Raw genomic sequence first — 17,490 nt, forward strand, 5'->3', positions numbered from 1 at the left:
TTTCAATTTCATTTCTGACTAATTTTCATTTATATTCTCTGGCCCTAGCTTACTTTGAAGTAATAACTTAGTTTAAAAAATCTATAATATGTAATATTTCATATAACTCACTGAGGTCTCTCCTTCCATATTCTACCACTTCTTTAGTCTTTCCTTATAACTAATCCCTTTTACACTGGGACCAGCCTTATTGCTCTTCTCGGTACCCAGCAAAGCTCACACTCGGCACTCCCACTGTACCCGGCATAACCGGCGCGCTCGGTGTAACCGGCGCTCCCACTGTACCTGGCATAACCGGCGCGCTCGGTGTAACCGGCACTCCCACTGTACCTGGCATAACCGGCGCACTCGGTGTACCCGGCACTCCCACTGTACCCGGCGCTCCCACTGTACCCGGCACGCTCGGTGTACCCGGCACTCCCACTGTACCCGGCATAACCGGCGCGCTCAGTGTACCCGGCACTCCCACTGTACCCGGCACTCCCACTGTACCCGGCATAACCGGCGCACTCGGTGTACCCGGCACTCCCACTGTACCCGGCATAACCGGCGCACTCGGTGTAACCGGCACTCCCACTGTACCCGGCACGCTCGGTGTAACCGGCACTCCCACTGTACCTGGCATAACCGGCGCGCTCGGTGTAACCGGCACTCCCACTGTACCCGGCGCTCCCACTGTACCCGGCACGCTCGGTGTACCCGGCGCTCCCACTGTACCCGGCACGCTCGGTGTACCCGGCACGCTCGGTGTACCCGGCGCTCCCACTGTACCCGGCACGCTCGGTGTAACCGGCACTCCCACTGTACCTGCCATAACCGGCGCACTCGGTGTACCCAGCACTCCCACTGTACCCGGCACTCCCACTGTACCCGGCACTCCCACTGTACCCGGCACTCCCACTGTACCCGGCGCTCCCACTGTACCCGGCGCACTCGGTGTACCCGGCACTCCCACTGTACCCGGCGCTCCCACTGTACCCGGCGCACTCGGTGTACCCGGCACTCCCACTGTACCCGGCATGCTCGGTGTAACCGGCACACTCGGTGTTCTGTGATGTGCATGATATGGAGCCAGGAGGGTCCCAGCTTAGAAAATAAATGTACTGATATGTTAAAAGTGGTGAGGGGATGGTGACATATTATCAGCCAATGTTGTGCAGTTAAATACATATTTGCACCAATATGTACAATATTTGAACATTTAATATGGCCCCATTTGCCCAATTCTGTAACTAATCACTTGTCCAAGTCTTTAACTACATCCCCAGTCTCTACTGTTCTCCCTATTTCAGTTGCAGTTTTGGTTTGAATTGTATTTCTAATGATCAAAATGTTATGATTCTATTGATTTTATTGGTTATTACTCCAAACCTTTATCATTGTCCAAATTCACCATCTATGGCAGGCCATACACTGGGTCCATCCAGTCACATACATCAGCAACTTTTAGAGTTAGACAGAGCACAAGCTCTGAATGAGATAGACTAGGACAAATATCACAGGACCAATCACCCCAGCAACTCCTCTCTACTGCCCAAGCATCTATTTTACAATACTAAACTCTTGTTTGGTTAGTGCAAGGCACCCAATCTTGCTTTGCAAATTACTTTATCTCCTGCCCCCCACACCCAAGTTGGGACTTCTGACACCAGGCCCCACCCCAGTTGAGAAAGCTCTCTGTGCCCTACATACGAATACACGAACAATGATGGACAGGAACAGACCCTCTAGTCCATCAAGCCTGTCCCACACAATGGTGATATCTTGTCTATCACAATATATCCACTCTCCACCCCACCCAAAAACCATGGGATCTCCTGGGAAAGGCGGAAAAACAGATAAAAACCCAGGCCAATTTGGGGGGAAAGAATCTGTGCAATTCCTCTTCAACACCCCTCCCCCCCCGGCCCCCTCCCCCACCACCCCCCACCCCCATCCCAATGCCCCCCTCCCCCCACCGCCTCGGCACGCCCCCGCAGCCCCCCCCCTCCCCTCCCTCCACGTGGCGATCAGAACTATCCAAGGAGATCACTCTGGTCCCTGATCATTCTATGCAGCACTTACCTTTTGTAAGAAGTGAGGTTTATGTCACTCGGAAACCAACCAATAGAATAGCCACAAGACAGCATCCAGAAATGGTTCCTCTCCGGATGAATCCTCCAGCTGCTCGGTGAAATGGTAACCTACACTCAACAATTGAGCAGGTCAGAGTGGGCAGCAGTAAACCTCTGCCCCAGGGCCACTGGTACTATATGCAGTGAGGGAACTTAGTCGCTGCTCCTTTTTTCCCTCATCTCCTGGAGACGGTGATTCTTGTTGACAGTTCAACAAACTCAAGGCGTCACTTGAGTGGCTGTGAATACCATCAGTGAGTGCAAGCAGTACATTCAATTCTGGAAACATTGCACCCAATCCTCTTCTCACGTGATGCGACACCTAGCTAGGTTTCCAGCAGGGTTGCTGCTTGGCAATCAGGATTTGGAAACGCTGGTCAGTTTGCCCCATGATAATTCAAGAGCTCGGAGGCTAATGTTATTTTTATATTAATTCTCGAGATGTGGACATCGCTGGCATTTATTGCCCATTCCTAGTTGCCCTGAGAAGCTGGTGGTGAACCTTCTGTTTGATACACCCTGCGGCCTTGCACAGCCCCTACAGAGGCCATTTAGGAGTCAACCATGTTGGTGTGGGACTGGTCACACAGTCACTGACCGGGCCTTACTGAACCAGATAGGGTTTGAAGACAATCCAACAACTTTCACTGATACCAGCTTTAGATTTTTGAAACCTGAATTGAAATTCTCAAACTGCGGTGTGGGATCTGAACTCCTGGGGCACAGGTAGGACCAGCACAGGTTGGGAATCCAAATCTGGAACTTCCTACTCAGTGTGGCTCAGCCACTCACTTCTTTATCCAGCTGAATCTTTGGGGGAGTCCCAGGTCAACACAACTAACAGCTGCACCCATTAAACTGCAACTGCACAAAATGATATTTAAGAGTTATCCTGACATTTGAACCTTGTTATATTTATGATTATTAGGCACAGTAAAGCCCCTGCAGCACTCTTGAAAACAAACTATAAGAGACTCTTGATCTGATTGTAACAAGGGAACACTGCGCAGCACGATACACAGGGATAGGATCAAGGCTTACACGCACAGTACACGCACTGAGAGGCCCAATAACCCAGGATAAGGTTCGTTGCTTTGCACCTCAATTTTCTTTCCTCCTGAAGTTGCTGCTTCTTGCTGGTGTACAGCTCCAGAGATGCTCATCAGAGTTTGGTAGCTCGCCCAAGTGACCATTCTTCCTGTGTGAACCCAGTGAGTTTCAGCAAGCTGTTCGACGAATGTGTGGGGGTGAGAGGTGATCGGTCAGGGCTGATCTTGTCCTCACCCAATGCCAGTACAGATCACAGGATAGCAATCAGGAATAGAAATACCAACTGATCCTTTCCTCGGCTGCGAGGAACTATGGCCAACTGTAGGGTCTTTACCCGACACAAGTTAGCTTAGTCTGATTGAGCTTGAATCTGGGATCTTACTGCGCTGTATGGATCAGTCCCAGGCCACAGTGCACTGACCGCTCAGTCCCAGGCCACAGTGCGCTGACCGCTCAGTCCCAGGCCACAGTGCGCTGACCGCTCAGTCCCAGGCCACAGTGCACTGACCGCTCAGTCCCAGGCCACAGTGCGCTGACCGCTCAGTCCCACAGCACAGTGTGCTGACCGCTCAGTCCTACACCACAGTGCACTGACCGCTCAGTCCCAGGCCACAGTGCACTGACCGCTCAGTCCCAGGCCACAGTGTGCTGACCGCTCAGTCCCACACCACAGTGTGCTGACCGCTCAGTCCCAGGCCACAGTGTCAGTCCCAGGCCACAGTGCGCTGACCGCTCAGTCCCAGGCCACAGTGCGCTGACCACTCAGTCCCAGGCCACAGTGCGCTGACCGCTCAGTCCCAGGCCAGTGCGCTGACCGCTCAGTCCCAGACCACAGTGCGCTGACCGCTCAGTACCAGGCCACAGTGCACTGACCGCTCAGTCCCAGGCCACAGTGCACTGACCGCTCAGTCCCACAGCACAGTGCACTGACCGCTCAGTCCCACTGCACAGTGCACTGACCGCTCAGTCCCAGGCCACAGTGCACTGACCGCTCAGTCCCACAGCACAGTGCACTGACCGCTCAGTCCCACAGCACAGTGCACTGACCGCTCAGTACCAGGCCACAGTGCACTGACCGCTCAGTACCAGGCCACAGTGCACTGACCGCTCAGTCCCACGACACAGTGCGCTGACCGCTCAGTCCCACAGCACAGTGCGCTGACCGCTCAGTCCCACAGCACAGTGCGCTGACCGCTCAGTCCCACAGCACAGTGCGCTGACCGCTCAGTCCCAGGCCAGAGTGCACTGACCGCTCAGTCCCAGGCCAGAGTGCACTGACCGCTCAGTCCCAGGCCAGAGTGCACTGACCGCTCAGTCCCAGGCCACAGTGCACTGACCGCTCAGTCCCACTGCACAGTGCACTGACCGCTCAGTCCCAGGCCACAGTGCACTGACCGCTCAGTCCCACTGCACAGTGCACTGACCGCTCAGTCCCAGGCCACAGTGCACTGACCGCTCAGTCCCACAGCACAGTGCGCTGACCGCTCAGTCCGACAGCACAGTGCGCTGACCGCTCAGTCCCACAGCACAGTGCGCTGACCGCTCAGTCCCACAGCACAGTGCGCTGACCGCTCAGTCCCACAGCACAGTGCGCTGACCGCTCAGTCCCAGGCCACAGTGCACTGACCGCTCAGTCCCAGGCCACAGTGCACTGACCGCTCAGTCCCAGGCCAAAGTGCACTGACCGCTAAGTCCCAGGCCACAGTGCACTGACCGCTCAGTCCCAGGCCACAGTGCACTGACCGCTCAGTCCCAGGCCACAGTGCGCTGACCGCTCAGTCCCAGGCCACAGTGCACTGACCGCTCAGTCCCAGGCCACAGTGCACTGACCGCTCAGTCCCAGGCCACAATGCGCTGACCCAGTAACTTATCAGTGTGAAATATAGCAGAGACTTTCTGAGCTAAGAGAATGTTCGATCTGATAGCCTGGAGGTGCAGTGCGACAGAGAATGTAATATGGACAGCCTCAGGGAGGTGGAGTGAAGTGACCATGTGCTAAAACCAAAAGTCTAACAATGAGGGTGGGGTTTAGCAGAGAATGTTAGAACTGAGAGCCTGATAATCAGGGTAGGTAGGTAGCCGAGTCAAATAAACCAGGACGGCCCCAAATTCAATCCCCAGTCTGTTCTGTTAGCTAATCTCAGCTGAGACAGCAGTGTAAACACTGCAATTACCCCAGTGCGAGGGAGAGAAAAATCAGCCCGGGTTTCACTCCCGATCACTAACTAGGGATCTTCCTCATAGTGTGTGCCCACATGCAGCAGGCAGGCACAGGGTACCCTCCGAGGGTGAATAGGCTGCTGACACTCAACATCAAAACGCACGTGAAATACCATGGGCCCAAATTTGGCCAGCACAGATTTCTGGCACACTCACCAGAGGTGCGCCGCTTTTGTAGAACTCCAAGGGCGCCAAAAATCTTCAGGCCGCGTTTGGCCACTACCCAGCCTCTCCTCCATGGTGGTGTAGCATGGCAACTGGATTCAGGGGCGGAGCCAGGTCCCGGCGCTGAAAACAGTGCCGGGACCTCTGCACAAGCGCACTAGAGTGTGTGCGTATGCGCAGTAGCTCCTTGCCCCCAGAATCTGAGTGTGCGCGCTGCAGGCTGTGTGGGAGGGGCCCACGCTCTCCGCCCCTATCCCCAGCCGAGTGGCCTGCCGCACAGGCCGGCCACTGCCTTCACGCGCTGAGGGCTACAAGAGACAGGTTGGTGTGGGGGGGGGGGGGGGAAGGGGGGAGGGGAAGAGTTTTGGGAGGGGGGGGGGGGAGTGGGGGAGAAAAGAATCTTCAAAGATTTTCCAGTACTATTGGCCCCAAGTTTCCACATGATTTGCTCCTGATTTTATAGGAGCAACTGGTGTAGAACGGAGTATCTTAGAAATCGGAATTCTCGCCATTTAGTTTGCTCCAGTTCTAGTCAGTTAGAACAGTTTCACTTTGGAACAGAATTTTTTTTTTCCAAAAGGGGGCGTGTCCGGCCACTTACGCCTGTTTTCAAAGTTTTGTCAGTGAAAACTTACTCCAAACTAACTTAGAATGGAGTAAGTGAAGATTTTTGTACGCTGGAAAAAACCTTGTCTACACTTTAGAAAATCAGACGTAGGTTACAAATCAGGCGTAGGGAATGGCGGGGGGGGGGGTTTAAAGGGAAGTTTACAAACATTAAACACTTCAGTTTTACAAATAAAGAGCTATCATCAATAATAAATGATAAATACATCAATAAATCAGTCAAAAAAAATTAATGAGAAATAATTGTTTTTTTTAAATCAATAAATAAAACATTTTCTACTTAGCGACTGCAGCACCGGGAGCCCTCCAACAGCGTGCTGGGATGCCCCCCCCCCCAGTGTGTCTCTGTCTGTGTCTCTATCTCTCTGTTTGTCTGTGTGTCTCTCATTCTCTGTCTGTCAGTGTCTGTGTTTCTGACAGCGAGGGGAGGGGGAGGAGGGGGGTAGAGGGAGAGTGGGGGGGAGCGGAGGGGAGAAGGGGGAGGGGGGAGGGGGGAGAAGGGGGAGGGGGGAGAAGGGAGGAGGAGCAGAAGGGGGGAGGAGGAGATGGGGGGGAAGGAGATGGGGGGAAGGAGAAGGGGGGGGTAAGGAGATGGGGAGGGGGAGGAGATGGGGGGGGGGGGGGGGAGGCTGAACGGGCCGGGCTGGAGACTTCGGGCACGGCCCGTCCCCAGCCCCAGTAGGTGGCGTTGGGTCGGGTCGGGAGGAGGTCAGGTCGGGGGGAGGGAGTTCAGGTCGGATGCAGTCCGGGGGATCGGGGCGGGGGGGAAGCAGGAGTTGGGTCGGTGTCGGGTCCGATCCAGGGGCTGGGGGGGAAGCGGGAGTCGGGTCGGTGTTGGGTCTGGTCCGGAGGCGGGGGGGGGGGGGGGGCGGGTGGGAGTCGAGTCGGGGGGGGGAGGAAGCAGGAGCTGGCCGTGGGAGGAGCCTTATTCATGCAGCCCCAGTGAGGCCATTGGGCCAGGGCTAGGGGCTGTGTGCTTCGGGCCCCTCCCACACAGTTTCGGGCGCCTGGAGCTACTGAACATGCGTGCCCACTGTAGCGCGCATGTGCAGAGGTCCCGGCACTGTTTTCAGCGCAGGGACCTGGCTCCGCCCCCTACAGCTCCTGCTGCGCTGCGCCGAGGGCCAGAGGACCTTCAGGGAGGTGGGAGAATCTGGAGATTTTTTTTAGGCGCACTTTGTGGCGCGAAAAACGGGCGCCCAGGTCGGGACTGCGCCGTTCTAGGCGCGGCTCGAAACTTGGGCCCATTATATCTAGCTATCTTTACTAAAAATATACTCAGTTTAATCAGGCTGATAGCACCTAAACCCTGTCCAGTCTCACTGCTTAGGATTTTAAAAATCCAGCATTCCTAGCATAACACTATCATTTGGAGGCGACCTACGCTGATTTCTTAATTCACCGCAAGGTTTTTCTGAGCGGACACAAGTGGCCTCATACGCTGGCCTAAGTTAGTTTGGAGTAAATTTTCGCTGGCTAAACTTGCTTAAATGGCATAAACAGGCGTAAGTGACTGGTAACGCCCCCTTGTGAAAAAAAAACTAAACTAAAAAAAAACTAACTCACTTACACTGGAGCAAATTAAATGGGGAGAATTGCGATTTTTAAGTTACTCCAAAAAAATCTAGTTGCTCCAAAAAAAAAACGGAGCAGCTCCTGGGGAAACTTGGGCCCAGCTGCTCGATGGTTGAATACCTACAGAATCTGCAAGGAGCGGAAACTCAAAGACAATTATAAAAAAAGGTAGACTTAAAAAATAACAAATTAATTTTGTAAGTACCTGTACTTATAAAATTGTATGATCCAAACACAGTACCTTATTATAGACAACACCAATGATCTATCTCCTGTGTTATGAAGACCCTGAGTACAAGTACAGTACAGAAGCGGTATTCTGCAGTTGCAAGTATGTACCTGTGCTCCAGAATGCTTATACGAGATGAAGGGATTCCCAGAACAGAACAGCTCTGCAGAAGTTCCTTCTTACGAACCTCCCCCTGATTGTAGAAGTTCCCTGAAAATATGAAACATTAGCAGCTTATAACAGTAACAGCACTGTTCATATTGCCAAGTGATCTTATAGCAGACAGTCATGCACTGGCTCTCAATTTTATTGCAAGGCACATAATTAAATTATGGTGGGGTCTGCGAGGATCAGAGAGCTGTCTTATGCTTACAATATCAGACTGAACAGGATGCTCAGTGCAGCAAGAGATATCATTCTTTCAGGAAAACTCTTTGTTTCCATTTGAATTTGTACAGATAGAATGTGTGTATCTCTTCATTGTTTGGGTATATAACTTGCATTATTTAACATTAGAAAGACACCTCTAAATCTATGCATGTGTTATCTATAATTATACATCCTATGTGAAAATTGATAGTATTAACAGAACTGATTGAACCTTCTGGTGCTGGGGATCTGAATTTGGAGCACGTTCAGCATGCACGTATCTCTGCTATAAGTTGCTATCTTGTACAAGGAGCTTCTCCGGTAATACCAGCTACTGTTCACCAAATGAGGCCCAAATCCCCAAGGTTGTGGAAATAAGAACATAAGAATTGGGAGCAGGAGTAGGCCATTCGAGCCAGCTCCATCATTCAATAAGATCCTGGCTGATCTTCCACCTCAACCCCAACTTCCCGCACTGTCCCCATATCCCTTGGTTCCCTTAATATCCAAAAATCTATTAATTTCTGCCTTGAATATACTCAACAACTGAACAACCACAGCCCTCTAGAGTAGAGAATTTCAAAAATTCACAATCCTTTGAGTGAAGAAATTTCTCCTCATCTCAGTCCTAAATGGCCGGTGGATTGACCCCTTATCCTGAGACTGTGACCCCTGGTTCTAGACTCCCCAGCCCGGGGGAAACACCCTCCCTGCATCTACCCTGTCAGGGCCCTGTAAGAATTTTGTATGTTTCAATTAGATCACCTCTCATTCTTCTAAACTCTAGGAAATATAGGCCTAGTCTCCTCAATCTCTCCTCATAGGACAATCCCCCCATCCCAGGAATCAGTCTGGTGAACCTTCGCTGCACTCCCTCTAAAAGCAAGTATATCCTTCCTTAGGTAAGGAGACCCAAACTGTACACAATACTCCAGGTGTGGTCTCACCAAGGCCCTGTATAATTGCAGTAAGATTTCTAGGGGGGGAAATTGTCCCATTTAAGGCCCGTTACCGCCCCCAAGAGGCGGTAACGGGACAGTAAGGCCTTTCCGCCTGGGAGCAGGTGGCGGGGTCAATCCACTTGCAATTGACCCCGAGGCAGAGGCAGCAGTAACGTGTTTCCGCCCCACCCGGTGGACTGGCCCCTCACCGCACAGCGGGCCGACCCCTTTTTACACCCCGTGGGGGAAATTGCCTCACAGGAGTGCAGCCACTGCTGGTCGGTTAAAAGGGAGGGCGCATCACCGCGGCCGCCATTTTGTTTTAATTGCTGGCCGACTCCTGAGTTGGCCGGCAATGAGGGCCACTGGTTCGCAATGGGGGCCACTGGTTCGCAATGGGGGCCACTGGTTCGGCCAGGCCGCCAACAGGCAGCCCTGGCACCTCCTCTTGGGGAATTGCCATAACCTACAGGGCTTCGGACCAAGAGCTGGAAAGTGGGATTAGACTGGATAGCTCCTTGTCGGCCGGCACGGACACGATGGGCCAAAATGGCCTCCTTCCGTGCTGTAAATTTCTATAGTTCTTCCATGAAAGCAGATCATCATCTCATAGGCAGTCCCTCGAAATCGAGGAAGACTTGCTTCCACTCAAAGTGAGTTCTCAGGTGACTGTACAGTCCGATGCGGGAATTACAGTCTCTGTCACAGGTGGGACAGTGGTTGAAGGAAAGGGTGGGTGGGACTGGTTTGCCGCACGCTCCTTCCGCTGTCTGCCCTTGGTTTCTGCATGCTCTCGGCGACGAGACTTGAGACTCGAGGTGCTCAGCGCCCTCCCGGATGCTCTTCCTCCACTTCCCAGGGATTCCCAGGTGTTGATGTTACACTTTATCAAGGAGGCTTTGAGGGTGTTCTTGAAACGTTTCCTCTGCCCACCTGGGGCTCGCTTGCCATGTAGGAATTCCGAGTAGAGCACTTACTTTGGGAGTCTTGTGTCGGGCATGCCGACGATGTGGCCCTGCCCAATGGAGCTGGTTGAGTGTGGTCAGTGCTTTGATGCTGGGGCTGTTGGCCTGGGTGAGGACACTGACATTGGCGCGTCTGTCCTCTCGGGGGATTTTGAGGATCTTGCGGAGACAGCGCTAGTGGTACTTCTCCAGCGCTTTGAGATGTCTGCTGTATATAATCCATGTCTCTGAGCCATACAGGACAGGTATCACTACTGCCCTGTAAACCATAAGCTTGGTGCCAGATTTGAGGTCCTGGTCTTCAAACACTCTCTTCCTCAGGCAACCGAAGGCTGCACTGGCGCACTGGAGGTGGTGTTGCATCTCTTTGTCGAGGTCTGCTCTTGCTGATAGTAGGCTCCTAAGGTATGGAAAATGGTCTACGTTTCTAATACCGTGCCGTGGATTTTGATGACTGGGAGGCAGTGCTTTGTGGTGGGGTCAGGTTGGTGGAGGACCTTTGTCTGACGGACGTTTAGCGTAAGGCCTATGCTTTCATACGCCTCGTGAAGGTGTTGACAATGGCTTGGAGTTCGGCCTCTGAGCGTGCGCAGACACAAGCATCGTCCGCGTACTGTAGTTTGAAGTATTTGTTTAAATGTCTCTGCCATTTCCTTATTCCCCATTACCATTTCTCCTGTCTCTGCCTATAAGGGACCCACATTTACTTTCACTAATCTCTTCCTTTTTGTATACCTTTTAAAGTTTTTATTTTCTGTTTTTATGTCTCTTGCTAGTTTACTCTCCTATTCTATTTTTTCCCTCTGTCAGTTTCTTGGTCCTCCTTTGTTGAATTCTAAAATACTCCCAATCCTCAGGCTTACTGCTCTTTTTTGCAACATTATAAGCCTCTTCCTTTAATCTGATACTTATCTATAACTTTGCTTGTTAGCCACAGTTGGAAATTTTTCCCGTGGGGGATTTTCTTCCTTGAGGGAATTTGTTGTGAATTATGAATTATTTATTTAAATGTTTGCCATTGCTTATCTACCGTCATATCTTTTAATCTGGTTTCCCAACCTACCTTAGGCAACTCGCCGCTAATATGCACATAGCTTGCTTTGTTCAGATTTAGTTTTGGATTTAACTAAATCACTCTCAAACTCAATCTAAATTTCTATCGTATTATGATCATTGCTCCCCTTTACTACAAGGTTATTAATTCATCATCTCATTGCACAATATTAGACCTAAAATAGCCTGTTCCCGAGTTGGTTCCTTGACATACTGATCTAGAAAACGATCTTGAATGCATTCCATGAACGCATCCTCTGCACAATTACTACAAATCTGGTTTGCCCAGTCTATATAAAAATAGGAACTAGTATAAAAATGGAATTTATTTTACACCTAAATATTCTGATCTTCCTTGTTAACTGAAAGCCAAAATACCAATCTTAACTATTTAGTGAGAGATTTCTTACGAACCGATTGTTTTATTAAATTGTACAATCGGGCTGTGGGCGGGCACACGTATTGCACGCATGCTAGAATTGTAGCTTTTAATTATTCCTGGAAACAGTAAGGACTGAAGCTATAATTTAGAGAGGCACAGGGTACAATAGCAAGGAAGTTAGAGCAGAGAACTTTTAAGACGAGATTAAATAGAGGTGTTCAAAATAATGAGGGGTTATGATAGAGTAAATAAGGAGAAACTGTTTCCTGTGGCAGCAGGTAACCAGAGGACACAGATTTAAGGCAAAAGAATGAGAGGGAAGCTGAGAATCTTTTTTACGCAGCGAGTTGTTGTGATCGGGAAAGCGCTGCCTGAAAGGGCGATGGGAGCAGATTCAATAGTAACTTTCAAATGGGAATTGGATATAGGATTGAAATGGGAAAAATTGCAGGGCTGTGGGGAGAGTAGAGGAGTGGCACTAATTGGATCGATCTTTCAAAGAGCCTGCACAGGCACGAATGGCCTCCTTCTGTGCTGTACGATTTTAGTTTGGGCCATATTAGTAATCAGAGGATGTTGCTAGTTACCGAGTGACTTTGAGTTTACTGCTGCAATCATTGGTGTGTAAATCTATGGCTTAGTTTTAGCAACATAGGTTCTTCCCAGCCACTGCCCACATTGACTCAGATGTCCCTACCAACTCCTTGAAAAAGAATCCAAGTCACAGACTGCATATGAATGCCTATAAAGCACGCTTCATTTCACCACAATCCTTGTGGCTGTTAGACAGAAAAATAATAGGTTTAGAAAATCTATAAAACTATATATAAAAAGATATGATTGAATAGCCAACAATGGTTTCCCCAACGTCTTTTCCTGACAATTGACAAGACTCGGCTCTTGAACTCATCCTTCAAGTTGCCCACACATAACCTAGTACTGCTACTTTCATCCAGCTCTTCAGCCACCCACTGACAACTGCACCTGCTGGCAACACAAATAATGCCTGCCCAGTATCACAAGATTAGGACAAATAAGCAAATCCAATCAGATTGTTTCCTGCCTGTTTCCGTCACTCTTTCAGTTCCACCTTTGCAAGAGATTCCCCCAGAGAAATATTACACATGTGGGGAAGGGAGAAAATGTTTTTGGCAGTTCAACAACCCTCCACACACAGCAATAAAACCCCCAGACTGCACTGAATTTCATCTCCATAGAAACATAGAAAATAGGTGCAGGAGCAGGCCATTCGGCCCTTCGAGCCTGCACCACCATTCAATAAGATCATGGCTGATCATTCCCTCAGTACCCCTTTCCTGATTTCTCTCCATACCCCTTGATCCTTTAGCCATAAGGGCCATATCTAACTCCCTCTTCAATATATCCAATGAACTGGCATCAACAACTCTCTGCGGCAGGGAATTCCACAGGTTAACAACTCTCTGAGTGAAGAGGTTTCTCATCTCAGTCCTAAATGGCCTACCCCTTATCCTAAGACTATGTCCCCTGGTTCTGGACGTCCCCAACATCGGGAACATTCTTCCAGCATCTAACCTGTCCAGTCCCGTCAGAATCTTATACATTTCTATGAGATCCCATCTCATCCTTCTAAACTCCAGTGAATAAAGGCCCAGTTGATCCAGTCTCTCCTCATATGACAGTCCAGCCATCCCTGGAATCAGTCTGGTGAACCTTCGCTGCACTCCCTCAATAGCAAGAACGTCCTTCCTCAGATTAGGAGACCAAAACTGAACAGAATATTCCAGGTGAGGCCTCACTAAGGCCCTGCACAACTGCAGTAAGGCCTCCCTGCTCCTATACTCAAATCCCCTAGCTAGACATCCACACTCACAAAAAATATTTTGTATCTGTATTCACAGTAGAAGATGCAAAAAGCTTTACCTAAAATGGTGGGGAACCAAGGGTCCAATGAGGGTGAGGAACTTAATGTAATTCTTATAAGTGGAGAAAAAGTACTGAAGAAACTAATGGGACTAAAAGCCGACAAATCCCCTGGACCTGACGGCCTACATCCTCGGGTTCTAAAAGAGGTGGCTGCAGAGACAGTGGATGCACTGGTTTTGATCTCCCAGAATTCCCTAGATTCTAGAACGGTCCCAGCGGATTGGAAGGTAGCAAATGTAACCCCGCTATTCAAGAAAGGAGGGAGAGAGAAAATGGGAAGCTACAGGCCAGTTAGCCTGACATCAGTCGTCGGGAAAATGCTGGAATCCATTGTTAAGGAAGTGGTATCAGGGCACTTATGAAATCAGAACATGATTAGGCAGAGTCAACATGGGTTTATGAAAGGGGAAATCATGTTTGACAAATTTATGTGTGTTTTTTCAGGATGTAACTTGCAGGGTAGATAAAGAGGAACCAGTGGATGTAGTTTATTTGGTTTTCCAAAAGGCATTCCAAGGTAACACATAAAAGATTATTACACAAGATAAGGGATCATGAGATTGGAGGTAATGTATTAGCATGGATAGAGGATTGGTTAACGGACAGAAGAGAGTAGGGATAAATGGGTCTTTTTCAGCCTATAACAAGTGGGGTGTTGCAAGGAGCAGTGCTGGGGCCTCAGCTATTTACAATCTATATTAATGACCTAGATGAAGGGACCGAATGTAATGTATCCAAGTTTGCTGACGATACAAAGTTAGGTGGGACAGTAAGCTGTGAGGAGAACACAAAGCATCTGCAAAGGGATATAGATAGACTGAGTGAGTGGGCAGTGAGGTGGCAGATGGAGTATAACGTGGGGAAATGTGAAGTTATTCACTTTGGTAGGAGGAATAGAAAAACAGAATCGTTTTTAAATGTTGAGAAACTTTTAAATGTTGGTGTTCAGAGAGATTTGGGTGTCCTTGTGCAGGAAACACAGCGTTAGCATGCAGGTACAGCAATAAGGAAGGCAATTGGCATGTTGGTCTTTATTGCAAGAGGGTTGGAGTATAAGAGTAAGAAAGTCTGGCTACAATTGTACAGGGCCCTGGTGAGACCACACCTGGAGTACTGTGCACAGTCTCGGTCTCCGTATCTAAGGAAGGATATACTTGCCTTGGAGGCGGTGCAGCAAAGGTTCACTAAATTGATGGTGAAAGTTTGCTGATGATACAAAGCTAGGTGGGAATGTCAGTTGTGAGGCGAATGCAAAGAGGCTTCAAGGGGATATAGACAGGCTCAGTGAGTGGGCAAGAACATGGCAAATGGAATATAATGTGGAGAAATGTGAAGCTATCTACTTTGGTACAAAAATAGAAAAGCAGAGTATTGTTTAAATGGTGAGAGATTGGGAAATGTTGTTCAGAGGGACCTGGGTGTCCTTGTACACCAATCACTGAAAGTTAATATGCAGGTATAGCAAATAATTAAGAAAGCAAATGGCACGTTGGCCTTTATTACAAGAGGGCTTGAGTATAAGAGTAAAGACGTCTTATTGCAATTATACAGGGCCCTGGTGAGACCGCACCTGGAGTATTGTGTACAGTTTTGGTCTCCTTACCTAAGAAAGGATGTACTTGCCATTGAGGGAGTGGAATGAAGGTTCACCAGACTGACTCCTGGGATGGCGGGGGATCGTCCTAGGAGCAGAGATTGAGTAGACTAGGCCAATATTCTCTAGAGTTTAGAAGAATGAGATTGCATTGAAACATACAAAATTCTTACAGGGCTTGACAGGGTAGATGCAGGGAGGATGTTTCCCCGGGCTGGAGAGTCTAGAACCAGGGGTCACAGTCTCAGGATAAGGGGTCGGCCATTAAGGACTGAGATGAGGAAGAATTTCTTCACTCAGAGGGTGGTGAATCTTTGGAATTCTCTACCCCAGAGGGCTGTGGAGACTCAGTCTTTAAATATATTCAAGACAGAAATCGATGATAGATTTTTGGATATTAAGGGAATCAAGGGATATGGGGATAGTGGAGTTGTAGAAAATCAGCCATGATCTTATTGAATGGCGGAGCAGGCTCGAGGGGCCGAATGGCCTACTCGTGCTCCTATTTCTTATGTTCTTATGTACATGAATGAATCTGTGAACCTGGTTCAGCTGGCAACAGCATCTTGCAAGAATAAGTCACTATTCTAAAAGGAATATTGACCCGAATCTGAAACACACACAGGTGTCAGCGTTAGCTCAGCAGTAGCTCTCTCGCCTAAGTCAGAAGGTCGTTGGGTTCAAGCTTAACTCCAGAGACTTGAGCATATTGCTGTCACCTTACCTCAGCACTGAGTGACTACGGCATTGTCAGAGCTGCTGTTTTTCGGCCCCTTCTACCCTCTGAGGTGAACGCAATAGATCGCATGACACTATTCGAACACGGGGGGAATTCTCTCAGTGTCCTGCCAAACATTTACCGATCAATCAACATCATTAAAACAATAACCTGGTCATTTACAACAGCAAAGTACTGTGGGTGCTGGAAATCTGAAATAAACACAGAGCATGCTGGAAATACTCAGCAGGTCAGGCAGAGAAAGGAATGTGAAATGTTCAGGTCGGAACATCAGCCTGAATATTAACTCTGCCTGGCCCGCTGAGTATTGGCAGCATTTTCTGTTTTTACACCTGGCCATTTATCCTGAGAGCCTGCTTCCTTCATCACAAAACTGTGGGATGTCCCGGGGGGCAGGGCCGCGGCCTGAGGGATGTCCCGGTCCCGGGGGGCAGGGCCGCGGCCTGAGGGATGTCCCGGTCCCGGGGGGCAGGGCCGCGGCCTGAGGGGTGTCCCGGGGGGCAGGGCCGCGGCCTGAGGGATGTCCCGGGGGGCAGGGCCGCGGCCTGAGGGATGTCCCGGTCCCGGGGGGCAGGGCCGCGGCCTGAGGGATGTCCCGGTCCCGGGGGGCAGGGCCGCGGCCTGTGGGGTGTCCCGGTCCCGGGGGGCAGGGCCGCGGCCTGAGGGATGTCCCGGTCCCGGGGGGCAGGGCCGCGGCCTGTGGGGTGTCCCGGTCCCGGGGGGCAGGGCCGCGGCCTGAGGGATGTCCCGGTCCCGGGGGGCAGGGCCGCGGTCTGTGGGATGTCCCGGGGGGCAGGGCCGCGGTCTGTGGGGTGTCCCTGTCCCGGTCCCGGGGGGCAGGGCCGCGGCCTGAGGGATGTCCCGGTCCCGGGGGGCAGGGCCGCGGCCTGAGGGATGTCCCGGTCCCGGGGGGCAGGGCCGCGGCCTGAGGGATGTCCCGGGGGGCAGGGCCGCGGTCTGAGGGATGTCCCGGTCCCGGGGGGCAGGGCCGCGGTCTGTGGGATGTCCCGGGGGGCAGGGCCGCGGTCTGTGGGGTGTCCCTGTCCCGGTCCCGGGGGGCAGGGCCGCGGCCTGAGGGATGTCCCGGTCCCGGGGGGCAGGGCCGCGGCCTGAGGGATGTCCCGGGGGGCAGGGCCGCGGCCCGCGGTCTGTGGGATGTCCCGGTCCCGGGGGGCAGGGCCGCGGCCTGAGGGGTGTCCCGGGGGGCAGGGCCGCGGCCCGCGGCCTGAGGGATGTCCCGGTCCCGGGGGGCAGGGCCGCGGCCTGAGGGATGTCCCGGGGGGCAGGGCCGCGGCCCGCGGCCTGAGGGATGTCCCGGTCCCGGGGGGCAGGGCCGCGGCCTGAGGGGTGTCCCGGGGGGCAGGGACGCGGCCGGGCGAGGTTTGACCTACCTGTGGACAGGCACAGCAGGTGGACGGCGAGGCCGCGGGCCGTCAGGCGCAGCAAGGCCGGGGCAAAGAACATGCTCTCATCGTCCGGGTGCGCGGTGACCAGCAGCGCGGCAGCCCCGGGCCCCGGGCTCGGTCCTGGCTCCTGCCCGGCACCGGGGGGCTCCGGGCCGC

The 17,490-nt window shown here is 51.5% G+C and overlaps 1 protein-coding gene across 1 annotated transcript in view; it reads right to left on the minus strand.

Moving 5' to 3' along the window:
• pigl (phosphatidylinositol glycan anchor biosynthesis, class L) overlaps positions 1 to 17,490 on the minus strand; it is a 56,494-nt gene that overhangs the window by 38,402 nt on the left and 602 nt on the right. Inside the window, exons 2-3 of the mRNA XM_070857983.1 lie at positions 17,320 to 17,486; positions 8,091 to 8,190 (exon numbers count right to left, since the gene is read on the minus strand). Coding sequence (XP_070714084.1) covers positions 8,091 to 8,190; positions 17,320 to 17,486 — 267 coding nt within the window. The remainder of the gene's footprint in view (positions 1 to 8,090; positions 8,191 to 17,319; positions 17,487 to 17,490) is intronic.

Source organism: Pristiophorus japonicus, chromosome 16, assembly GCF_044704955.1.
Source record: "Pristiophorus japonicus isolate sPriJap1 chromosome 16, sPriJap1.hap1, whole genome shotgun sequence".
In the NCBI taxonomy this organism is placed as follows: Eukaryota; Metazoa; Chordata; class Chondrichthyes; family Pristiophoridae; genus Pristiophorus; species Pristiophorus japonicus.